Source organism: Pseudorasbora parva, chromosome 11, assembly GCF_024679245.1.
Source record: "Pseudorasbora parva isolate DD20220531a chromosome 11, ASM2467924v1, whole genome shotgun sequence".
Taxonomy (NCBI): domain Eukaryota; kingdom Metazoa; phylum Chordata; class Actinopteri; order Cypriniformes; family Gobionidae; genus Pseudorasbora; species Pseudorasbora parva.
The window spans coordinates 28,549,527-28,575,718 of NC_090182.1; the positions used below are offsets into that span (position 1 = coordinate 28,549,527).

The 26,192-nt window shown below is 37.8% G+C and overlaps 3 protein-coding genes across 12 annotated transcripts in view; all 3 read right to left on the bottom strand.

The window, feature by feature from the left end:
- Positions 1 to 115: 115 nt before the first annotated feature.
- On the bottom strand, positions 116 to 12,694 carry cfap96 (cilia and flagella associated protein 96). 4 transcript variants are annotated; one of them, XM_067457745.1, is made up of 12 exons: positions 12,584 to 12,694; positions 12,252 to 12,354; positions 12,049 to 12,177; positions 11,819 to 11,947; positions 11,493 to 11,607; positions 11,240 to 11,339; positions 3,287 to 3,506; positions 2,361 to 2,495; positions 2,204 to 2,279; positions 1,868 to 2,047; positions 1,589 to 1,761; positions 116 to 656 (listed from the first exon to the last, which is right to left on the bottom strand). In XM_067457745.1, exons 6-12 carry the CDS (start codon positions 11,334 to 11,336, stop codon positions 605 to 607), a joined length of 933 nt encoding a protein of 310 aa, XP_067313846.1. In that variant the 5' UTR covers positions 11,337 to 11,339; positions 11,493 to 11,607; positions 11,819 to 11,947; positions 12,049 to 12,177; positions 12,252 to 12,354; positions 12,584 to 12,694; the 3' UTR covers positions 116 to 604. The 4 variants fall into 4 exon arrangements, with proteins under 4 accessions (XP_067313846.1, XP_067313844.1, XP_067313845.1 ...); XM_067457743.1 differs by lacking the exon at positions 11,493 to 11,607 and having other exon boundaries at positions 11,844 to 11,947; XM_067457744.1 differs by lacking the exon at positions 11,493 to 11,607.
- Positions 12,695 to 12,831: 137 nt separating this feature from the next.
- Positions 12,832 to 15,570, bottom strand: tstd1 (thiosulfate sulfurtransferase like domain containing 1). Its single transcript, XM_067457748.1, has 4 exons — positions 15,439 to 15,570; positions 14,222 to 14,344; positions 13,082 to 13,244; positions 12,832 to 12,992 (listed from the first exon to the last, which is right to left on the bottom strand). Exons 1-4 carry the CDS (start codon positions 15,449 to 15,451, stop codon positions 12,938 to 12,940), a joined length of 354 nt encoding a protein of 117 aa, XP_067313849.1. The 5' UTR covers positions 15,452 to 15,570; the 3' UTR covers positions 12,832 to 12,937.
- Positions 15,571 to 16,724: 1,154 nt separating this feature from the next.
- Positions 16,725 to 26,192, bottom strand: part of tenm2a (teneurin transmembrane protein 2a) — a 429,404-nt gene continuing 419,936 nt past the window's right edge. For all 7 annotated transcript variants that reach the window (XM_067457752.1, XM_067457750.1, XM_067457751.1 and 4 more), the window contains 6 exons: positions 24,330 to 24,505; positions 23,139 to 23,374; positions 22,674 to 22,970; positions 20,363 to 21,980; positions 19,110 to 19,240; positions 16,725 to 18,966 (listed from right to left, as the gene is read on the bottom strand). In XM_067457752.1, coding sequence (XP_067313853.1) covers positions 18,229 to 18,966; positions 19,110 to 19,240; positions 20,363 to 21,980; positions 22,674 to 22,970; positions 23,139 to 23,374; positions 24,330 to 24,505 — 3,196 coding nt within the window. In that variant the 3' untranslated portion in view covers positions 16,725 to 18,228. The remainder of the gene's footprint in view (positions 18,967 to 19,109; positions 19,241 to 20,362; positions 21,981 to 22,673; positions 22,971 to 23,138; positions 23,375 to 24,329; positions 24,506 to 26,192) is intronic.

Here is a 26,192-nt window from a genome sequence, read left to right on the forward strand (position 1 = left end):
GTAGAAAAAAGATGCAATGCAATCGGTTTCCCAGTAGAACACTCCTTTTTACTTTTTATCTACCAACATTTCTATAATTATTGTTCTGCATTTCCTTTCTTGAATTATGTTTTTTTTAAAGGAACATAAAGGCACAGTTCACTCGCATGATAATATCCTTTGATAACATAAGATTAAAGATTTATTATATCACTACATCGTAAATTATGCAACTAAATGTTTTCATAGGTGTATTTACAATTATTTGAAACCATATTCAATATACAGGAACATGCCAACATTAAGAACTTGCTGAATTCACCAACACCTTGCTGGTTAAATACAAAATATATATTTTTAATATTTAATAACTCAAGTGATCTTAGACAAGTTGTTTAGTGTATAATTGATAAAATAATGCACATGACTTAATCTTGATTTGTACTATTAAACATCTTTAGATGATATGAAACAAAGTATTTACCATAGGGTAATAATTAAATTGAGCTATGAGTCCATTTTTATTGATTACAAGAATGATATAAATGTTATTCAAAACACCAGCTTTTTAATCTAAAGACAACATGTATATAACGTTCATTTATTCGCCTGAAGACACTAGTTCTCAATATGCCATCACAGAGGGGATTCGATTGTAGTTTGTGGCGTTCACAGCCCTGCAAAATAAAGTCACGTTACTTTGAGCCTGAAGTGTTTCCCTGTGGAATTTGGTAAACAACTAATATTAAAGGTGGGGTAAGTGCTATCTGGTAACCGTTGTTGGTATTTCAAATCACCAAAACAAACATGCCCCTACCCCCAAAAGGGTCTCGCCCCTATTTTGATAGCGCCGCCCCACACATACGTAACCCAGAGGCATCAACGGCTATGGCAGAATCTCTGTGTATCTTATCCAGGTCGAATATTCAATGAAAAAGTCATTCCTTCTATCACAAAAACACAAACCGTTCTTGTACACGATCAAGACAGTCCAACTAACGAACATATTACTAGATTAGAGTCATACCGATCACAAAATGTTCTCATGAACAACTCTAACACAAGCACGACAGTCCAGCTAACGACATATTACAATTATATCCGGATAAGGGTTATATAGATCATGAAAAGAGTAAGCAAACATATTAGGAGTATAGTATCTTACTTGTCGGAGACTGTGTGAGCTGATGCTTGAAGCGCACAGTGATGAGATTTAGATGCTCCATATGGCGTGGAAATGAACGGGTCTTTATCATCGCTGAGGTGAGACAATACGATTGCAAATGGACTAACAAGCGAACATGACACACGAGCATAGTCAAGCAGCATAAATTAGGCTAGTTCTCGGCTAATGTCCGTCATGTGTGACTCGTGTGTTTTGAATAATGACGTGCACAGAGCGAGAGCGTGCGCTCTTCTCACCATCAATAGTAGACACGCCCCTTACCTCCTGATTGGCTACAAGTTTGTTATTCAACTCGGCCCGTGTCCTTTTTCTAAAATGGTTTTGAAATAAGACTTACCCCACCATTAATGCTTATTATTAGTCAAAGCATTAAGCACAGTTTGGAGTATAATATCGGTGTCTTGGTCCTGGACCCCAGCTTACTTATTAACATTGAGGCTGATGATGCTCTTGACAGGTGTACTCTTTGGACCAGGGGAGGGGTGAAATATCTTTCCTTCCTTATTCGTCATCGCTGATTTAGTCTTTTTGGTGCCATAGCGCTCTGCAGAGTAGCTGGGGTAGGCGTCAAATGTTCCTGCTTTCATGCCTCCAGTCTGCAGAAAATAAGAATAAAATACCTCCGCATACTACCAAAATAATACTCCACAAAATGTTCCAAAACTGCTAACCTCTTTACCACCTTTTAGGCATTTTATGTACCTTTTTACTGGGTGAACTTGGTTTGAAGGGCACCGTAAAGTGCTTTTTCTCCTCAGTCTTCTTTGGAGGTGGTAGAGGTTTGTCAAATTTGTAAGGATTGCTGTCAAAGCATTCATTTGGATGAAGGTTCAAACGAAATGCTCCCCCTTTCAGCATGGATTTGTGTGACATGATCTCACGCTGGTAAACAAATTATCTCTCTCATTAGAGGAAGAGAACACAGTCATCTGCTCGCATAGAATTATACTGTCAGGTACTCCGAGGACGCCTTATCTTAATTAAAACAAGGACCCAGGAGTCTGATTAAAAATCTCATTTAGGTAGACCTAAAAATACCTTTAGCATTTCCTTGGCTCGATCATAGGGGTCTGAGGAATAGGACACCATCTTGGAGAGAGTGATGTCAGGATAGCTATTAGAGAACAAGGACAAATCAATACATCTGACACCAAAACCACAGACACTTGCATATTATAGGATAATGTCTGATTACCCATAACTTCCCTTCTTGGGTGGATTGGTGTAGAAATTCTTCCCAGCAGATTTGTTTGCTTTCCTTGGAATCTGTAGGACACTCATTGCTTGAATGGGACCTCCAAATGTCCCAAAATAGCTACCCATTCCACATCTACGAATCAGAGAAAACTATTAAGCAATTGCACGACAGTAAAAGGAATAATAATTGGGAAATTGTATAAGCTGTATGGCGGGGTTTTTTTCTGGTACAAACGGCGAAAACAAAAACAACAAAAATACAGACATCTAACTATAGTTCTGTGACTAGCAGCCTTAATGGCTCACTAAAGCTATTATTCCTCGGTTTTGTGTAGTTTTTTGCATTCTCTTGGTTACACATGAAAAACTGAATGTTTGAATTTGAAGCTTTGAACTATTGCACTATGGTGAAATCCTAGCTTTAAAAAAAAGGGCTATATAGCTATTTTTTGGGTCGAAACACATCATTAAACATGTTCCCTTTTAAACAAAATCTAGGTTCTGGGGTCTTATGTCTTTAAATTTGAATAGGCCATGCCAATTGTCACACTAATCAAATAGCCTTGAAACAAATATATCTCGTATTCAACTTTGTTCTCTTTTTTGTTATTCTTTACACAGTAGGATACACTATATTACTAGGCTCAATAAAGCTATCTTAGAGAGACAGTTACTCACCCCATGTCGCCCAAATCTGTATGACTTTCTTCTGTAGAACATAAAGAAAGTCATACAGGTTTGCAACAAAATTGGGAAAATGATCCCTGTAAGATCTTGTAGTCCATTTGACACAACAACAGTAGCCTAACACTACTAACTACCAATACAATTATTTTGAATTCTTATATTTTCACAATTATTTATCATTGATAACTATATTAAATATTTAAATCATTATTAAACCAGAAAGAAATGAGGACTCACGTTTTTTTCTCTCCGTTACTGGGAAGAAAGGCTTTGCCTATGTTCTTTTTGGCCTGTTGTATCTTGTATTGTCTCTCTATTTTAACAGGGTCTGTGAGCGCCTCTCTCTCAAAGATCCTCTTAAACTGTGTGTCGAAGTATCCCGTCTGAAGCGCAGACTTTGATTTGGCTCCTCCGGGTAGCATCTGTTTGTTCTTGTATGCAGCGTCATTAAATGGGCCTTTACAAAGTGCATGAGACACATTACATGTTAACCATTTGATTTTGTTATGCAGATGTTACAATTAAATGGTTAGTTCACCCAAAAATTAAAACTCAATCATTAATTACTCACCCCGTGTCGCTGCAAACCTGTGAGACCTTTGCTCGTCTTCAGAACACAAATTAAGAAATCCGAGAGCTTTCCGACCCCACATATACGGCAACATCATTACCACTTTCAAGGCCCAGAAAGGTAGTAAAAACATCATTAAAATAATCCATAAACCATGTGACTACTGAGGTTCAACCTAAGGCCTAATGTTATGAAGCTATGAAACTTTTATTCAACAATTTCTTCTCTTCCATGTTCATGTAGCAAACAGTGCAGTGTTTCCATGTTCTATGTCAGAACAGCAGTTCACTAATTATCCGGCGATGTTCACGTCGTGAGCACAATGACGCATGCATAGGAGACTGACAGATTAAAAATGGTTGAATAAAATCATAAGAACAACTGCAGTCACATGAATTTGTAGACTACAAATTTTGTTTCATGAATTTTAAAGCATCATGAAAGTGGTAATGAAGGCATGTGATTGTTTTTGTTGAGAGGATCCTATGTGGGGGAGAGTGGGGTAAAGTGAGACAGTTTTTACATTTGCTCCCCTCGAAGCAAGCTTAAATTATATATCAGTAAAATTGACACATTTCTCATTAATTCAGGATATTTCCTAGCAATGGAAATGATCAGAATGTATCCAGGAAAAGGTCAGTGAAAATACGATTGTTTAAAAAAAAAAGTGGTCTTGTGTCTCACGTTACCCCTGCTTATTCAGCAGACAAGAGAAATCAAGGGGGTAAAGTAAACCACTCTGAAACAACTATAACACATGTTGTAACAGTTTGAATTCTGACAGCTAGCTTGACAACAACACATACCAGAAATAATGTCGGACTAGTAACAGAATCATGGGGATTGGTCAAGTAAGGTCAATTCTAAACAGTTGAGAGTAGCTCAAATACAAATCAAATTCAATTCAAAATGTTTTAATTAACATTCAAATAACAGATAGAACTAGTTAGATTAAAACACAGTCTGGGGGTCAGAACACAAGACCCTTAGAGTCAGCTATAGTGTCTGGGGGTCAGAGCAGAGCACAATCACAACCAGAACAGCCTGGGATCGCCTGGGATTCAGATCACAGGACTAGACCTGCCTGGGTTAGAACATCAGCCTACTGTCATACTCCACATTCCAGTCCTGAAGGTCACAGAGAAAGATGAGTAGTTGCTCTCTGTGTAGTTCCTCAAGGCCTTTTAGGTTGAGGCAGCTTCTTCCCACATCACTTACAGGAACATGTGTCCCAGGTTGTCTTCCTGGTGTATTGCCTTAGCATGATGGCTTTTCTACAATGTTTATGACATTAAAAATAAAATATATGTAATGTAATATTACATTACAATATGTTTAAGACTAAACTTAACTTGTGCCTCATGTCTCACTTTACCCACCACCACATTTAAAAAAAAAAAAAAAAGATCTCTCTTAATCTAATCTTCAGCTAGCATCATCTCATGGTTTTATATGTTGGTAGTTCATTAACATGCATGATATATATTTTTCTACCTGAATCTATTTGCTTTGGCACAACAGTTGATTAAGTTGACAGAGAGAAAAAAAAAAAAAAAACTTATTTTTGAGAAAAAAACAAGCTGACCACAACACCACGAGGTCCTCTCGTTCATGGCCAAGGGGAAATTGGAGGGGCTTGAAAGGACACTTTCCTTTCAAAACGGTCAATAACGGTCATATGACAAAATGTTCTGTTGAACAGATACAGGGGGTGTCTCACATTACCCGATGTCTCACTCCACTCTCCCCTATTCCTATTTAATTAAGTTTTTTACTTGTTGTATTTTAATGTTGTCAAACTGTATGGCTGCTACCTTGGCCAGGTATCTCTTGTAAAAGAGATTTTTATCTCAATGAGACTTCCTGGTCAAATAAAGGTAAATAATGGACTACTTAATGGCTGAATCCAAAATCACCTCCTAAACCCTAATTTAGTATTCTTTATTTTCATTTTACTTCTTCAAGTAAACTGTATTAGTGGACTCAAGTATACTTTAGTTCACTAACCAGGCTTGTGCAAAATTCAGAATTTCAGAATTGGCCTCAATTCAATTCATGAATTGGAATTTGAACTGAATTGACTCCGCTCCACAGGAAGTTGAATTAAATTCGTGACAATTCAAAGAAATTCCGAAGTCAGTCAAGAAGTCAGTCAACAGAAAGAATGTGTTGAATCTCACATACATTCAGTGTTAGGAAGGAAATGTAATTGCTTACTGTTATAAGTTACCCATTATAAATGCAGATTACTTTATTGATGCAATGCAATTTTCTTTTAATATGATTAGTGACTAATTCAATTACAGATTTCACCTCAATAATGTAACAATTACATTCATTTTATAATTTCATAACACAATTTCATTACACGTATCTACACTGTAAAAATATCACACAGTATCTACTTTTTTTAATTATGGTAACAATATTACACATTATATTTAAGTAGTTTTTATGATGAATTAAATATTATTAGTGGACTGTGCTTTTTTAATTTAAGTTGACTTTGAAAAAAATATATAAATTAGAGTAAATGGAAATTACCTGTTTATATTTGACTTTTAGTAATGTTATTCAATTAATAGTCTGTTTGATGCTGGCACAAGTAGAAACAAACTTGTTATTGCACTAGCATTCGCTAAGTTATTGCTTATTCAACAAAGCAACATTCTTCATAATAATAATAATAATAATAATACTTGCATTTGTTTACATCACAACCTAACCATAAGCTCTACTCTTCTGCATAATGGTAACGGTCAAAACTTCAACATAACAGAAATTCTTTCAAATACCAAACATAAATTAACATTTTACATTAACAGATGTTCCCCTTCACTCATTAAACCGCTTCATTTCAATATTAATCTCCATTTCCAGCCATATGCAATGCATGCTGGAAATTAACAATGTTGTCCCTAAAAAAAAAACTTCACAATTGTGCTAATTCTCTTAAAATAAACAAGTAACCTTATTTTCATTCATTTTATCAGCTTAATCAGTTCCTAAATTCAGGCCTCAAAATTGCTTCCATTTCCTTAAAAAAAATTAGGAAAGTGTAATGGTTTTTGTCCATGGGTTTTATCTTGGTTTTATATATAGAAGTATAGTTGAGTATCCTCCAAAGACCCTTTTATGCTAAAAAGGTTCTATAATGACAAGAAAGAACCCTTCTGGCACTTATAAAAGGTTCTATATAGAACACTGCAAAAAAAAAAAAAAAAAAAAAAATGCATTTCTTATCTTAGCAAAAACTCTCTTAAAGCTACACTGTAAAACTTTTTAAGTTTATTCTTAGCTAAAAACACTTAGTTCTTTCAAAAATATATGTGCTCATATTTACTTCTTTCAAGTAATAAAGTATTCTCATATAATATGCCATTGAAAATACATACGGGTGAGGGGTTCGAATGCCGGTCGCGATGTTGCCCCTCCATCTTGAAAGTACAGTAGCCAAAGAGGAACAATTCAAGCTTCGCCTTTCGCGTTTTAACACTCGATGGCACCGTGTCGAATGTGAAGAGGGGGATTGCCTTGTTAATCTTGGACTAAATCGGCAACCGTAGGAGTTAAAACGAAATCAGAATTGAGAGGAACAGAAACTATTATTCACTGGATGGTCATATACCTTTTCACCGCTAGATGGGGGGAAATATCACACAGTGTAGCTTTAAGTTTGAGTTATTTTTCCCCAAAATAACACAATTACTTTTGCTTGTCTAGTAAATACTTCTCGTTTTAAGAATATTTAGCTGTTTGGACTAGAACGAAGACAAAAATACTAAGTAAGAAAAGCATTTTTGCAGTGAACCTTTTAGGGGTTCCAACCACATAGCACCGATAGAACCTTTTAAGGTTCTATATAGAACCTTTTCTTCTAAAAGTGTATACTCGTTATTGCGGTGCAATGTGGGATTGAGTGCACTCTCCACCGTGGTTTCAGACTTCACAAATGGCTGTCCCCAAATAGTGCCCTATTTGATGGTATATGGGGTAATTTCGGATTCAGCCCATGTCCTTCCTACCTTTCTGGGTCTTGAAGGTTGCTCTTAATAGGGGGGTCATCAAGCTCTTGGATTTTATCAAAAATATTTTTATTTGTGTTCTGAAGATGATTGAAGGTATAACGGGGAGCGACATGATCGAGGGTGAGTAGCCTAATTGTAATGGCTGTTTCACACCGCAAGCATGAGCAGTGCTTCAGCGTAACTACACCGTGACTGCAGCTGCGCTAAAGTATTCACAATGGAAGCGTTTGTACAGCGTCACAGCAGCGGCTCCCACAATGATAGAGCCTGTAGCTGTCTGACATACTAAACTAAAAGAAAGTTTATCATATTTTCTGGTTATTTTACTTTACTTTTTATAATCATAACCATACTTTCACCCAAACTGAATAATTAAAACAAGTTTAAAGGTAAATCTTCTACAGATATTTTTTATTCTTTGTTTTCTTTAATGACATACTCCAGTTATTGTTACACACCACACGTGCTTCTTGTGTGCATTCTGAGCGCTTTTTGTGAGATATATTTATTTTGTCCATTAAAAGTGTGCTTTCACTTTGAGCGTCAGCAGCGCAGCAAAAATAGGCTCGCCGCCGAAACCCCCGCTTCACTGCTGCTCACGCGACACTCCTGCTCCCGGTGTGAATACACTCATTGATTAATATGGGCGCCGGAAAAAATGTGCGCTGCTCACGCTTGCGGTGTGGATCGGCCGTAAGGGTGCTTTCACACATGGTTCGATTGCCTAGACTGAACCCGAGTTCGATTGCTCCACCCTCCTCCTGCTGGACTGTGTGCATATTTGGGTCCGAGCCGGTGTCATGACAAATCCTGTCCGCCTGTGAAATCGTGTCCGCTGGTAGCGGTTTTAAATGCCTGATCAAAAGTTGTTATACATGGTTCTGGACAAGCAATTGTTTAAAAATAAACTATGAATTCATTGCCATACTAAGTACACACATAAACACGCAAAACATTTATTTGAAATATGTAATTGATTGCTATAATGGGAGCAAAAACATGTTCTGAATTATTTTAACTGATAAACTAAGTACCAATACAAACTCATGACATAGAAATGTACCTATAATGTAAATAATAAAGAATAAAAAAAAATAAAAATAAAAAAAACAGCAATACAGAACAGGTGCACAAAATAAATAGATTATATACAAGATATGCTTGTATATCTTATATACTTATATAAGCACTTATAGCTTCAGTTACATACTACTAGTATATATAACTTATGATTTGTAAGACATTAAAGATTATTTTAACACAATTTACAGAGCAAAAATCAAAACGCGATTTTGTAGATTACCCATTAAACAGATTACCCATTAAAAGTTCGTTCAGCCAATAGAATCGCTCTGGGGTCCTATAAGCGGACCCAATTTCACAGGGGGACAGGATTTGTCCAAACGGACGAGGCGTTTATACTTGACGCGCTCGCTGGTGTATTATTCTTTGAAACGACAGATGGCGACTCAGAGTAATTGTTCTATAAACCAACAGGAAAAAGCGTCGAGAAGAAGTGGGCTAATGTACACTGTTGATATTTATTTTAGTAACCTACATTTCACCAAAAACCACACTACAAAAGAATCATATAAAACTCAGTAAACCTTGGCTTGATATTATTACTTGTGACATGAGAACAAAATATGCACTAAATTAACGATCTCTTAAATATTTCCTAATTTTACTAAACTTATAGTGTCGTGATTTATTTATTTATTTGATTAAACATGGATCTTTATTTAAAAAGGCTTATTTCTGCTTTTGTGGGCTCATTTAGTAAATATAAGCACCTAATTTGTATGTGCAAACTGGTGCCGGTGTGATGAGACGTTAACATGAGCTGGGTTATCTTCGGATGCGGAGCTGCGCGCGGAATTACAACAAATGCGCTGCACACCGCCAGGCAAAATGGGGTCTTGCGCATAGACATCATATAGATCTACAGGTCCTACTCAAAAAATTAGCATATGTGATAAAAGTTCATTATTTTCCATAATGTAATGATAAAAATTAAACTTTCATATTTTAGATTCATTGCACACCAACTGAAATATTTCCAGTCTTTTATTGTTTTAATACTGATGATTTTGGCATACAGCTCATGAAAATCTCAAAAAATTAGCATATCATGAAAAGGTTCTCTAAACGAGCTATTAAAAAAAAAAGTTAAATTTTTATCATTACATTATGGAAAATAATGAACTTTTAACACATATGCTAATTTTTGGAGAAGGACCTGTGATGTCTGGTCTTGCGGACCAAACGCGCACGACCGCCCCCTCCGCATTGACGTCATTTTTGCTGTGCACACCCTCGCGCTCATGCGGCCGCGTCGCATGAGCGCGAGGGTGCGCGCAGCAAAAATGACTAGGGACTAGGTTCCTCCCTTGATTTCTTTAAAAAAAAAAAGAACAATCGAAAAGGAATCGAAAACAACAGTGCTGAATCAAATCTTGGAATCGACTTAATCGATTCTGGAACAGGAATTGGAATCAAAGATTCCAAAAATGTCGGTTCGGATGACAGCATTAACTTCATCCCATAGACCGAACTCTCTGACGTCAATCGAACCCGGGTGCACACAAAAAGTGCTAGTGTGAAAGCACTCTATAAAAAATTTCCTTTTTGTGTGAACTAACCATTTATGGCTATTAGCCTACGTTTATCCAGTTACACGCTTGTACTTGTTTTTGTACTGTATTTGTAGGCTAGCCTATATATCATAAGCATGTTTATATATATATAAAAATATAAAAAAAGAACAATCGAAAAGGAATCGAAAACAACAGTGCTGAAAAACAAGCACACTATATATATATATATATATAGTGTGCTTGTTTTTGTGAAATATCAGGACACAAATGTGTATAATGACATATGGTTACAAGGAGGGTTAAATATGAGAACACCATGTCCCCATTTTTTCAAAATGCTTATAAATCATACATCATGAGTTTTTTTTTTTTTTGAATAAGTAAAAATGCAGAATGTTTCCTATGTGGGTAGGTAAAGGGGTAAGGGCAGTGTATTAGGATAGAAAATACGGTTTGTACAGTGCTATGAAACTATATGGAATGTCCCCACATTTCACAAAAACGTGTGTGAAAATATAGACAAGTGAAGGTCATAGTGCTAAATTGCAGGTTGATTTACCTCAAAGCTGGAAGTTATCTTTTAATCTTTCAGCACAAGTGTTTCTAAGCTAAAACGAACATGGTGCTGAAACAACCGGGGATCATGGCCCTAAGTTATTATGCTCTGCGCGGCAGTGCGCGCGCCATAGCCTATAGCCTAATGAGAGAAATATTCGGTGAGATAAAAGCGTGAGAGAGCCAGTCTTCTCTGTAGGTAACAACAGAAACTGACATAGTAACTGCTCGCCAAAATGCCATTGTTATGTTGCTAAAACAAAATGACAAGGACTGTGAAAGCTACATTATTTTCAGGAAATATCATGTTTGAGATTTTACGGTCGTGACTATAAACTATATTTTGAGGCATTAGCAACTGAGGGCAATTTGTTTTTGCGCCAGCCAGTGTAGCCTACAGTCGTTTGCTATTCAAGTTTAATAAGTTCGTTGCACTTACGGTAAATAAAAGGTGTATATTTGTCCCCTACGGAGATGTATCCCATCTCTTTAAAGATGCCAATACGCTCCATGTCGGATTTCCCCTCTGGAGGCATTTTCTAAAGTTTGATGCACAGCACATGGGAAAAAATAGAAGAAGAAAAAAAAGAGATCTGGAAATTAGTGCTGCCGTGCAGATCATCATTTTACGATTCCATTTACCAGATGTAGATACTTAACGATACATAATTATATATGCGCTAAATACTTACCTCGAATGTAGACCTATGTCTTGTTAATAGTCAGTAATAGAAATAACTCCAATGCTTAGTGTTCGTGTAGGTTGTGTACGTTGTCATGGTGTCCAGCGGGTCAATTACTGCTGAGCTGTCAGTCGTTCATCAGGGAAACATGCACTTACCAACACTAAATAATACTAAAACCCAACGTTTCAGATAAATACTTCTTTTATGCACTTACTGTCTGTGACGCAAATGGATAGTGAAAAGCAAACTCACGCAGCATAAAAAACAAATGTTTAGAACCAATATTATGAATGCCGAACTATTTTATAGGCTAGAGGCATATCACAACTTACATTATTTTATGAACATAACACGTACAATTTTGAACCATCCAGATAGATTGCAACTGCAGTTTAATTGGTCAATCCATCCCAGAATGAGAACGCCATCATTTTCAAGTCATCCATAGTGATGGCAACAACCTGCAACAACGTAACCCAGTTGTTATTCATATTTGAGTTTAGGAACAATATGTAGCATCGACTACTATGTCGCATCAACTTAAGTAGGCTATATATCTCACATTTTTGTGACAGGGGTCGTCATAGTCACAGATGTCCTTTGGAAAGGCGGCTCGGACCATCTCTTTGAGCTCAGCTGGGTACACATAAGTGGGTTTGTCACGTGTGTTGCAGCCGACCCTGTTGTTCAGCTGTCAACATAACGTTAAGATCAACCAAAATAAAGTAGCCTACAAATTACAATGAAATACAAGGTGACGCTTACTAACTGACGCTGGATTAAACGGTAAACTTTTCTTCGTTTCATCCGGTCGGTCTTCTTCAGCCTGGAGGCCGCGTGGAGCAACGGCCCCACCCAGAGGGGCACACTAGATATGGAGACCTTATGTGAGTCATCAAAACTACAACATGTAACAATTTTCACGTTAGTGTATCTGATATCTTCAAAAACGTATCTGAGCTAGGCATACACTCATTAAACATTGAATGCACTAAACAATCGACCTGACAAACGCACACTGTGAATCAAACACTGATAGCCTATTACATCTTTACATCCAACCATTCAGAGTAAAAGGAGTGATCGTAGAATATTACCCGAACGATTGACAGAGATCAATATAAGTGTCCATTAATATAGCAGCACATCGACATTCCGCTTAGAATTGTTTCTGCTTCGGGTTGAAGGCTGGTGCGCAATTTGCGCATGCTCAATTAAAAGAGGAAAAGCATCGGAAACAGTATAACTGAATCATCGGTTATTGAATCTGAACCAGTGTGGACTGTGGACCAAATACCGTTCATTCGTGCACTTTTAAAGAGTCAATACAAGGACAACATTTATTTGTTAAGTTATCAGACTTTAATAAAACACATGTACTACAGATATTATGATATTTATCAGTAAAAAAGGCCCTTTAACATAGCATCTTATAAGCATTTTGAAGATTGTCATTTGCCCTCCTTTTCTGACCATTCCTTGTAGCCCCCGGCATAATTACGGGAACTGAAGGGAGAGAAGAAAATGCCGTTACAGTTTCAGCAAAACTCTGAGATTGTTTAATTATTCATGAATCATGATGGCAAGTTTCTTACTTCTTGAACCCCAGGCTTCTGGCTTTCTCTGTGGCAACAGCTCCACGTCTTCCCATCTGACAGTGGAAAACCAGTTCAGAGCAGTCCAGAGACGGCTTATCTACGCCAAACTTGGACTGGAATTCAGCTGCGTCCAGGGACATGTCACTTTCTACATTTTCCACTAAAATAAATTGGACCAAAAAACCCCTGTTTCAGTACACTTGGCCAATACACTTATTGTACAACATTGAGTAAAAAATATCATAACCTGAAAGTGTGCTTCATGTAGTTGCCTTTAAAAATAAGTACATTTAAATTAAAATATAGCAATTTATATAAATTAGAGCGGCATTTCCTCAGAGGCAAGGGTGGATGTACAAATAATCAATTACAAAAATAAAACGACGCAAAATACCACAAAATGTGACGTTAAAAAGTGTAGAACTCTGTCCCCTTTGACTTAAGACAGACACCCTAATGTTTAGTGGAGGGTTTGATTGGATATGATAGGTTCAGTTACGACTGGATATGATTGGTCCGTGCGTTAAATCCCACCCCGTTTTTGAGTGCACTCTCATCTGCCCAAATAAAGAAAATGGCTGAATTCGAAATCGCCCCCTAAATCCTCAATCACTATTCCCTAGGTTATAGTCCCCTAATACACTTCACTTGAAGAAGAACTATATCTATCTATCTATCTATCTATCTATCTATCTATCTATCTATCTATCTATCTATCTATCTATCTATCTATCTATCTATCTATCTATCTATCTATCTATCTATCTATAGATAGATAGAGATAGAGTTCTTCAAGAAGTTGTTACCACCTTTAGTTATTATTTTGGAATAAATGTAAACATACGTAAAAATCTAACTTCATTAGACTAACTCTCTAAAAACTAAAAAAATAACTCATTTACATGGTTTTAATAAATAGAACATTACAGTTATTGCAAAAAATACACAATAGAAATGTATTTGGTCTCTCTTTTTTAAGTTATTTTTTTAAAGTTATTTAACCAGGGAAATTAAGTGTAACAGACATATTTACATTTGATGTACAATATATAAAAACAATTTGAGGACTTTGCCACCTCATTTTAAATCGCCACTGCACACCACTGATAAATTCTGACTGTGCATCTTCCCTCTCACCTGGGATGTGGATGGAGCCTGGAATATGTCCTCTGTCTACCTCATCTTTTGTGCGAACATCCACCAGAAACCCTGATCCCTTCTCCAAGAGACATTTGAGATCACTGTAGGAAATCTCCTTATCTATAGCAGAGGAATGTGGACATAAAGTAAATGAAAAAGCAGTTATGCCCACATACCTGTCATGCAGTAAAAACTCTGTTGATTGACCACCTGAGTAATATATATCAGACAATGAAAACAAAATGAAAGAGTAGGCTACATGCAGTTTATACTTAACATATTCAATATTTTATTATTAGGCATAATAGCATAATTTCTTATTTTATCCAAATAGCATAATCCCATTTACCCCAGAATGAAATTAAACCCCTTATTTATGCAAATGGGTTATTTAAAAAACAAAACTATCTTTGTATTAGAACTGAATATGTATACTGTGTATTGCAGAGCGGCTTAGAACTGCACCCAATATTTTCACTTAGCCTACTATGTTGCACCTGTCCCGTATATATATGGTTAAGTGACTGTACAAATGATTTGGTTATGATGCTACTGTACTGCTCATATGACCGCATTTTCACTTTTACTTTTGAAATGGTTAATTTTATTAAATACATTTTGTATTATAAAAAGCTTATTTGTGTTTTAGTTGATTTGTTTGTTCGTTCGTAAATCGTTTGGTTACCTTGAGAAGAGTGAGATCACTTGTTTAAATTGTGGTGATGTCTGGATGTTCCAATTCATGTTTTTATATAAGTTGAAAATTAAATCATAACAAATCCAGAACGTGTACCAAACAGTAAAGTTACACGCACAACGTTTCAAATTCTGCAAGTCATCATTACGTCACAAGCTGCAAAGCTCTTCATAGCAAAAAATTATGAAAATAACAAATATGATAGCTGTCAAGCATTGATCAAGGAAATTAAACTCAATGAAATATATTTGAGAGAACGGGCACAACAGAATATTAACAACAGTATGGAACGTTCAGCTTAGTATGACTGTGTAAGCAATAACCTGTAGAGATAATGGAAGTGTTTCTCTCAGGTGCACCTGGGCACTCTGTCACCCTGACTACAAGAGAACGAAAACAACAGTTGTTTCCTGTAGGCAGGGAATGAGGGAAAAAAGCTGCAGTTTGACACGTCGCTTTCTTTAATTCTCTTTTTTTTAAAAGTATGTTGCTAAGATTTAGATCAAAACAAACTTACCGCTGCTTGCCATTTCGAAGAGATTAAGACAATTCACCGGGTATGTAGCCGTAGCTCACCTTTCCTTCCTTGTCATTCAAGTTTTTAAAATGCTTCTCCTATTGGCTAAGCAAAATGCGTGGTCGTGTAAAAGGCACCGCCCCGAAAAAGCATGCGCGCCTCCTGTAGCTTGAACTATCTTCATAATAAAAGACCTGTAGCTTTAAAATAAAAGACTGCTGAGATTGTGGCACATGAAACACTTTAAAAAAATGTACGATTACTACAGGCTGCGAAAATACATATTATCACTAATTCAATTTCAATAGTAAGAGCACTCTAAATTTTAAAGTTAATACATCTAGTGTGTGTGTGTGTGTGTGGGGTTGGGCTGGTAATCCGGTAATCCCTACGTTATGGGGACAAAATGTCCCCACAAAGATGGCAATATCCAAAATCCTTGTCCTTGTGGGGACATTTTTTGGTCCCCATGAGGAAAACATCTTATTTTTGAGAAAGTAAAAATGCAGAATGTTTCCTGTGATGGGTAGGTTTAGGGGCAGGGGCAGTGTAGGGGGATAGAAAATACAGTTTGTACCATTTAAAATCCATTACGCCTATGGAAAGTCCACATAAATCATGGAAACACTTGTGTGTGTGTGTGTGTGTGTGTGTGTGTGTGTGTGTGTGTGTGTGTGTGTGTGATAATTTTCCCAAAGTCATCCATTTCACTTGCATTATTAAAGTTTTGTAAGACATAGGCTAATAATAATAAATAATACATTAATTATTACAATTTATTACTACTACTAGAAAGTTTGTTAGTGACTATTAGGAACTATTACTTAGAATCACTAGCTCGCTTGGAGTGTTTGTGTAAAAAAGCAGCACTTAAATTTACCATGGTAAATCGTTTTCACCAAAGCACCTTCAACAATTTTTCAATTTATTGTTACTGTTGCAAACCATAATAATGTCAGATGGAATCTCCTTCAAGGAGTGCATGGTATCAGAGGGAAGTAAGGTAAGAGGTAAGTAGACCTACTGCTTTACATTACAGGTATAAAGAATACCATGGTATCACAATAGGATATGTTCAATACAGCCAACAGTGCATTACCATTATTGCATATCCAAAAAGCCATATAGTACCACAGTAAAAACTGTTATTCTGGCAGAAACTATGGTTAGCATGGTTACTTTTTGTAAGGGAAAGTCACAGTTTGCCCTATGAGATGTGGAGAAATGACAAGTTATAACTGATGTGAAGACATATTTACAAATGCATGAGACTAGCCAGACTCGCATGAATTCAACTATTTATTGGTAAGGTCTCAGAAGAGTCTCACTTGAGTAAGAATCATCCCTCAATACTGATTTGGTACATCATGACATCCATAATGAGTCTCTTCACAGTGGACAGAATCCATTTCTATGGTTTGGGTTCTAGTACAGCAACATTTCTGCATAAAAACAAAACTAAACAAACAGAACATCAAACGGGGCATCAATATTATTCATCTGTGATTTCTGAGTGTCACAAAATTCTAGTTTTAATACCAGCTTTTGATTTGCACATAACAAGCCACCTTCTGTTAGAAATATAAAAGTTGATATTATGAACAATATTCTACTGTGCTGCATAAAGGTAAATCTATACACTGTACATACAGATATATTTTGAAAAACAAGTTTCACAGTTTTAAACTTTATTTAAAGTATAAACCATTTTAAAACACTTTACATAAATTATTTCTGTGCATGACTAGAATTTGCTTTGGAGCGAAAAAAACCTTCAAAATTAATACAAAAATGAAAAAAATTATTACATATAATTTAAAAGGAAAATAAACTCAACCATCAATGTTCATCTTTGTAGCTAAAAGCGGTGACTCCTTTATGATTGTCATATAGTACTATGATGAATGATCAAAATGAAAACAAACTAAGTAAAAATAAATAGTTTCTGACACTAGTAACCTTTCAATCTGGAGACTGAGAGTGTTTTTTCTGATATCTCTATACAGAAGTGCCCTGGTGAAGGTCTCGTTACTCTAATGCGACTGGGACGTACAAAACTATCGCATCTAAAGCACACTCGGAAATTCACTGTTATCTGATACAACGCAAGTACTTTTCTATCAGTGATGAAAAAAACTACGTCTGATTTCCTCATCACTTTTACTCCGCTGGAATTTTCTTGAAGAAACAGTCTGTAGACGATGATACTTGCTGCGGTGGCAATGGATAGATTAGCTGTGAAGAATGAGGCCTGAGACTGACATTTGCCTTGACGGATGTTACTCCTCTGTTCCGATGTCGAGACTGGGCCTCTCCAGCGGCGCGTGAGACTCGCAGCACCTCTCCCATCACAAGGGTACCACCTGGCACCGACATCCTCTCGGTAACCCAAAAAATATGGGTAAAAATATCTATTCTTTTTTAAAAAGGGGATTTTTCATAATTCAGCAACAGTAGCTCTGTTTTGTTTTTCAGTTTATCAGTGCTTTTTGACGTCCATTGTTGAAAAACAAAGACAAGGTCTTTCAAATTGTTATTTTTTTGCCAGAGGCAGTATTAACAAAGTTTTTGAGTGTTCTTCTTTTAAAAGTCCCTGCAGCGTTCGGTGAGTTTCCCCATTAGTTCATTTATTCTCCGTGGGTTCAGGAGATAACGAAAAAAAAGTGAGGGAAAAAGAGAAAGACAGAGCAAGAGAGAGAAACAGATCGAGAAAAGAACTGAAAGCTGTAAAGGTATAAGCGTAGAGAAAGTGAAATATAAAGAAACAGGAAATCAAAAGGATTTGGACTGTTACCTCTTCCCCATCTCATTCTGTCTCAGGAACTGAATGTTGAAAGTGCTGTCCGCTAGTTCAGGGTACTGTTCCACAGGTAAAATGTAGTACCCGTCGTACCCCTGCACTTTCCCTGTTGAAAGGAGCTGCTGTCTCTCTCCTTCAGTCCACAAGCGGCTTCCCTCTTTATTATCCCGTGCCCGCTGCTGCTCTCGCAACCAGGCGCCCGATAGCGCCCGCTGTCGTGCCAGCTCCAACAGCCGGGCTCTCTCCTCATCCAGCACATCTGACGCCAAGCCGTAGCGCACGCTCAGGGACAGCGCCGGAACCCGGAACTCAACGGTGACCCCTCGTCGCGATCGACCGCTTACCGTCACGTTGATCCCGCTTTCCAGTGCTTTACGCCCATTGGTGAGTCCCAAAGCTAGAAGGTCACTGTCAGCTGAGCCTATCTTCACGAAGAAATGACAGTCGCGGCCGTCCTGTGTGTAGTGCGTCCCGTCTAAGTAGACAGCGCTATTTAGCACCAGAGCCACCTTCCTGCTGTCGTCGCTGGCCATGCTTGAGACCCCTGTGACCACGCGGCCCTCCTTCACCGCCAACATCACTCCTCTTCCAATAATGGGGGTGCTCGTGCCAAACCAGTGGCCCAGTTTGTCATGTTTGGTCTTGCGCTCTTTGTCAAGAAGCCGTCCCTCCAGAGCCATGAAAGCTTGGTTGTGCCGCTCGGCTTCCTGCTGAACTCCGGTTATCAGCTGCAAGAAGAAAATGTAAGGCTTTGGTAAATGCAAGCAAGATCCCATAGTACATTATTCACTGACCTAGCTGCTACACTTGAAAACATAAAAGCACTGTAATTCCACTGAAGATTTACTACGAAATTAACGTGGTGACTCGCCTGCCCATTTTCACTTTCTTGACTGGCGAGGAGCTCATATGGCGGATCCACAAAGTAAAGTGTGTGTCTGGGAAAGCCTGGGATGATGTTGCTGAGCTGAAAGCCAAACATCACCAACCAACTCTTCACGTCTGCAATGAAATGTATATAGAAAAGAAGCATTTGAGCTGTGATTTTGAAAAAAAAAGGGTTAATAAAGAAATAAATTAATACTTCTATTCAGCACAGATTAAACTGTTCAAAAGTTACAGTAATGATTTTATATAATGTTGCAAAAATATGTCTGTTTAAAATAGAAATACTATTTACCAATTATCAAATAATACTGAGGAAAGTATTACTGTTTGTGCAAAAATATTAACTTTTTAACATTTAATAAGAAATTTAGGTTACACTTAATTTGGTAACACTTTATTTTACAGTGTCCTTGTTACACATTTCATGTAATTAAAACTATAAATTATGCATAACTACAAGCAACTAACCCTAAACCAAATCCCAATCCTAACCATAACCCTGTAGTAAGCACATGTAGTTAATTATATTATTATACAGTATTTTAATATATTATTACACTGTAACAGACTCCTTAAAATAAAGTGTAACACTTTATTTCAAGGTGTCCATGTTACAGTGTAATGATATATCAAAGTACTGTGTAATAATAATTTACTAATCTACAATTAGAAAACAATAAAGTGTTACCGAATTTGTAATAATAAATCATAAATGTTTCTTGAGCACCAAATGAGCATATTAGCATGATTTCTGAATGTACTGTAGTGTATTATGTCTCTAAATATATATTTTTCGTTTTTTCCATATCATTGAACGATAACACAGGTTTCATCAGGTAATGGACTAACGAACATGAACGAACAATGAACAAAACATTTGTTACAGCATTTATTCATCTTTGTTAATGTTAGTTGATAAAAATAAAGTTGCTCATTGTTTGTTCACAGTGCATTAACTAATGTTAACAAACACAACTTTTGATTTTAATAATGTATATGTTGGAATTAACATTTATATTAATGCTGTAGAAGTCCTATTCAATCTTAATTCATGTTATCTAAAATAATTAACTAATGAAACCTAATTGTAATGTGTTACCCATTGAACATTAGAACAAAAAAACTGTATTTGTTTTATCACATTATTAAAAAAAGACATGTAAAACTGACATCCTGAAAAAAACGTATCATTTGGAAAAGTTGCAAAGGCACCCAGTCATAAAATAATAAATTTACCTGTGACATAATTCTTCACATCCAGCATGTCACTGAGCGGGTTGTTATTCTTGAACATGTACAGGTTAAAGGGTGCCAGATCTTTGCCGATCTTCTGCCACATGGTATAATCAGGCGATGTCCATCTGGCCGCTAAAACATCATAGTCTCTCTGCGTGAAATGCACCAACTTGGTCAGTGAGTCGTAAAGCCCTCCGTGGAAGCCGACGACGAGCTGGAACTCAGGGTTGGAGTCGTGGTACACCTCCCCATAAGCAGTGTACTGCACCTGTTTGATCATTTGCCCGTTGCTGCTGAAAACAGCCAGTGGAGTACCGGTGTTGTCAGAGGCGATGTAGTACTCCTCCCCGCTACTCACCTCCATGGCAAACAGATGGCCCTGCAGGTCATAGTACAAAGAGCTGATATCCGAGCTGGAGTGGTTGAACACATGCGTGACCCGAGTCGGGTTGTTCAGGTCAGCATAAAAGAACTGGAGGTGCTGACCCAGACTGTTCTTAGTAGACACCCTGCGTCCGAGCCCATCGTAACGGTACTGCACACTCCATCCTCCAGCTGCACGGCTGTAGGCGCGCACCAGCTGGCCTTTAGAGTTGTAGTCAAATACATCGCCACCCCTTTGGCTGAGGTAACCGTCCTCATCCAGACGGTACTGCACGTCACCGAGCCGTGTGATGCGGTCCCGTAGGTCATAGCGGAGCGGCATGAGTCGGGCACTGTTACCCGGGTTAAGCAGATGTAGGTTGCCATTTAAGTCGTAGCTGTAGCGCCACGTGGACCAATCATTCACTTTGACACCGCTGAGTTGTCCGTCACCATCGTACTCATAGCGGTACTGAGTGGTGTTGGCATACGGGCCGATCTTTAGCTCTCGTTTGATTACTCTGCCCATATTGTCGTACTGCACCGTCATCCAGTACATGAGAGAGCGAAAGATCTCATATTGAACCTCTTTGATTCGCCCGTGCGCATCGAAATGCTTGCTGAGGGTCATCACAGCAGTGGTGATTATCTGATTGATGTCGTAATAGATTACTCCAAACTTTCCAAAGTGCTCCACTTTACCGGAGATCTCATCATAGCGGTACAGATCCACAGGAAGTGGCGTCTCGCTGATCACTGGCTTCATGCTGGCGATTCGGAAACTATTGTCGTGGTAGGTGTAGTCGAAGCGCGCGTTAACCATGCCTTCCTCCGAGAAGCGATAGATCTGTTTGTCGATCAGGGGACCCATTTTACGATAGCGAATCGTGCAAGAAAAGCCGCCGCTCTGCAAGTTGACCATCTTTAGCACGCCTGCTGTCTCGTCGTAGCCAAAGGTGATGGCTGTACTGTCATACAAGATCTCTGAGAGCTTGGCCAGCTTGCCGTATTTGTAGAGGACACGACGGCCAGTACCTAGGAAGTAGGTGGCCTGGGGACGTCCGTCCTCGCTGAAGTCGTAGATGATGGACGCGTTGCTCTCTGGTGGGTTGTAGGTGTTGCGGATGTAGCCGATGGAGACGTGAGTGAACATGGTGTGACGGGCAACACTGGGCATGGTGACAGCCGTGATTCGGTTAGACGTGTCAAACTCAAAGATGTATTGTCTCTGACTCTGCAGGAGCAGCACCATGGACTGTAAAGAAAAATGTTTTCAGAACATCATCATCACATTCATTTTAGCAACAACATCTTTAACAAGAATAAAATCAGGCATCATACACATTTTTGTTTAGTTATTTTAATTACATGAATGCATGGACATCAATAAATTGTGTTAAACATATGCTTCAAGATATTTCAATATTTTACAGGAAAGCAGTTAAAAAACAGTGTTGAAGAATTTAATATTTTTTTTTATTTTTTTTGAAAAAAATAAAAGCCATTAAAGGATTAGTTCACCTAAAAATTAAAATTCTCTCATTAATTAATCACCCTCATGTCACCCAACAGTGACAGAGACTCACACGGAAGAGAAGAAATCGTTAAATAAAGTTATTATTTTAGTTTTATTCCTGCACAAAAAAAGTATACTTGAGTCGTGGCATAAATTGAAGGTTGAACTGTTTGTCCTCTGTAGTCATATGGACCATTTTAATGATGTCTTTACTACTTTTCTGGGCCTTGAAAGTGGTGATTAAGTTGCCAGTCTAGTTTTCGGATTTCATCAAAAATATCTTAATTTGTGTTCCGAAGATGACCAAAGGTCTCACAGGTTTGGAACGACATGAGGGTGAGTAATTAATGAGAAAATTTCCATTTTTGAGCGAATTAACCCTTTAAAATCTGAAAACAATATTATTAATAATAATAATAATAAAAAACTCACCTTGTCCAGGTAACTGTAGCTCCACACCTTTCCATCTACAAAAGAGCGTGAGAGTATTCGGCCCTGTGGGTCAAGCTCTGTTCTCTCACTCATGCTGCCTCGGTGCAGACCCACAAGCTGGCCTGTACTGGAGTACGACACATTCACCACTGCAAGGCTGCTGCTGGGCTGCCATATTGCTGGTCTGCCCTGAGCATCATACGTGATTCTTAGAGTAAACTTCCTGTGGTCGTCATAGATCTTCTCTGTCCGTGTGTTTCTGTCGAAGTCTATTGACAGTAGATTGCGCCCATGAGCCTGCAAATTGCACAAACATTTGGCATGAAAATCCCTCCATTTGTTGAGAAGATTTGGTTACTGATTAGTTGATTTAACAGATCAAGCTGACTTTGCTTATAATGTGCACAGAAATGTGAAAATAGTACACATAATTACAGTAATTAAAATATTAGAGCAAGTGCCCACCCGAAGTTTCCTGCCAAACACAGTGACCTTGCCCTTGGAAAGCTCTTTGCGCAGTCTCCACTCGATGGAGTTCAGACCATTGTCAGTGGGAAGGGTGATGTTCCTGCGGCCGATGGTGGGACTCACTGATCCTGCCAGGATATGAGGCTCAGTGTGGTAGCTGATTCCCATCCCATTGGCGTACATTACTCTTAGTGTGCCATTGTTACACAGTTGGTAGCTGTTTCGTACTTGATCTGCAGGGGGCAATAGAGCGACAAAATTACCATAAAATTAAGAGAAAAAAAATATTTCATGACAAATTTTCAACATCACAAGGACAAAATGACAACAAAAAAGGCTTGATTTATTTTGAACTCATGAAAGGGCTGTGGGGCATTTATCAGCTCAAGAACAGTCTGGGTGTCTATCTTAGGATCATAAAAGATAACAAGAGAAGTGCTTTGTTTATAACAAATGATGCGGATCCCAGAATCCCTTTGTCTCAGAGTGCCACAAACATTTATTATGCTTCAGAACATCCACTATAAATAAATTACAATCCATGAAACTAATTTATGAGCAGAAGGTAGATTCATAATTGGATATAATATCGCTTATAATTCATAAGGAACCTTTTAAAGGCATTTAGTCAATTTATTATTCGCCTCACAAGAGTGTCAAGGTTATAGATTCAAAAGCATCATCTGAGGGACGTTCTCCTTGGACTAAATCCTCTGTAATTCATTCAAAAGGTTCCTTCCCCATTCTGTGTTATGTCTGGTTGTATCAAAGTTTTACTTTTTTGTTTAGTCTGCCATGGGACAGAAGTAAAACATTTTTACTTTCTCCCTTTGTCTTTTCATCTTAACAGATGAAATAAGCTTTGGGACAGTGGGGTTTATGGTTGAGGGCAGATGGAAGACATCGAATATTTACTTAGGTAATGAATTTGTCTCAAATCATATACATTAAAGCGAAACACAGCTATAGTGCTAAGTTTGAGAGAGAAAACAAATGATGTTTTCTGCAGTGAATCATATTTCGCTTCCAGCCTCCCATATGATTATCGGGGATATCTGTATTTTATACTGCATTTGTAGGCATGATATATATAAAACAATATATATGAACCAACTAAACTGAATCATTTTCAAAATGATTTATGAAACTCAAAATGTATATTCAAAAACAGCTACTGAGCAGACATACCTTGCACAACAGTATAGGAGGCTTCTACCGATGAAAGATTAGTGATAACAGTGATGTCATCATCTCTGTTGGAGCTCTCAATATCAATGTTGATGGATTTTTCGATCTCTCTATGCAGACTTGTAACCATTCCCGTGGGGTATGTCACATTGGTTAGCCTCCCTTCACTGTCATACCTGAAAATATACTTAATGTTAGGAAAAAACATTTTAAAGTAAAGCATGTTTAAATAAGGTTTCCTGGACCTAGAATGTCAGGCAGGTTGGTCTTAGAAGGGTTTAGAAGCCAGTTAGACCAGCTGAAAACAAGCTGTAAGACCATCTAAGAAAAAGAAAAAGATTAGATTTCATTAATACTATTGTGAACTAATTTACAAACTGGTCAAGTTTGTTCACTTTTTTATTAGCAGAGCCTATAATAGTAGACGATCAGGAATGAAAGGTCTAGTAATGTGTAGACAATCGCTCCATATGGGTTCAGTGTTATCCCTGCATCTCTCTATCGCTCTCTTTCTGTGTGTGTAACATTACATTAGGGAGTAGATCTGGATCCTGCCACAGATCTGTCACAGTCTGGCTGATGTCTGTGCCAGTGCAGTGGAGTGTGGGGAATTCTGCATTATCAAGAGCATGGTTGCTCTGTCCTGTTCCTGGAGATTTACTTTCCTGCAGAGTGTTCCAACTCTAATCAAACACACCTGAAAAGTTAATCAAGATCTTCAGGTTCCCTTGGAAATTAAAGACAGGTTTGTTGTGGGACTGGAACAGAACTCTGCAGGAAAGAGAAATTTTCTAGCGCTCCGTTCAAAGTAAAATAAATAGTAGTCCTACAGGATAGTCCTCTAGCTTTTAACAACAAAGTGCTTGAAGAATTATGTAAAATTATTATCAATGTTGAAAACAGTTTTCAATATTTTGATATAAACCTTTAAAGGGTTAATTCAGCGATTAGCATATGTCTTTGTATCAGTAGAAACCCTTGAGTGTATTCAACTGATTGTGCTTGCCCCCTCATATCCCCCTGAGACAAGAGATTTATGCATTTTATTTCTGAAAAAAAATCCTCCGATAACGCAAATTGACGATATTTGCATCATCGGAGGAATTTTTGGCCAAAGGCTAAAGACTGCAGCCAGCAGAGGGAGCCATTTCTGCATGTTTTCAAACCGCACATGGGGGATGGGAGATCACACTCACAGCTCAGCTCAGCTCGCAGCTGCATGCAATCATGTAAACGGAGCTATGCTGAGCAATGTAAGGGTTTTAACTTCTCAAATTAATTTCTATGAAAGTTAAGCTTCCAAAGGTATACTGAAAACGAGCCAGACACAACACGCACTGTGAATGTATGCCGTGAGCGTGGTCACGATTAGCCTACCTCAGCTCTCATCACGAGAGCTCATCAGCTCATTCATGACGTTAAATGTAATCTGACTCCTGCAGCGTTAGTGCTGTGACACTCGCGCGGTGACTCACTCATTATATTGAACAGACACGCTCAGTTTTTAATTGTAGTGACTGTTCACCAACTCAGTCACAGTAATCAAGTAGCACTTTGGGAATGGCCTCACAGCATTCTGGGAATTGTTGTCTTTCATCTCCATAAAACAAAACTAAAATGTATTTCTTTTCTCAGTCTAGAAGGCACCAAATTCAAAAATTATTTCACATTTCTGCTACATTAATGACCAATTTTAAATACAGATTCATCTTCCCAGTGCTGAAGTACTCCTGTAAAAATGTTGTTACCTATTCACACCATTATATGACTGGCACACAGCAACGGTTGGAGTTAAAAATCTTCATTTGTGTTATACTGAAGAAACAAAGATGTTGGATGCACTGGAGGTAAGCAGATAAACAT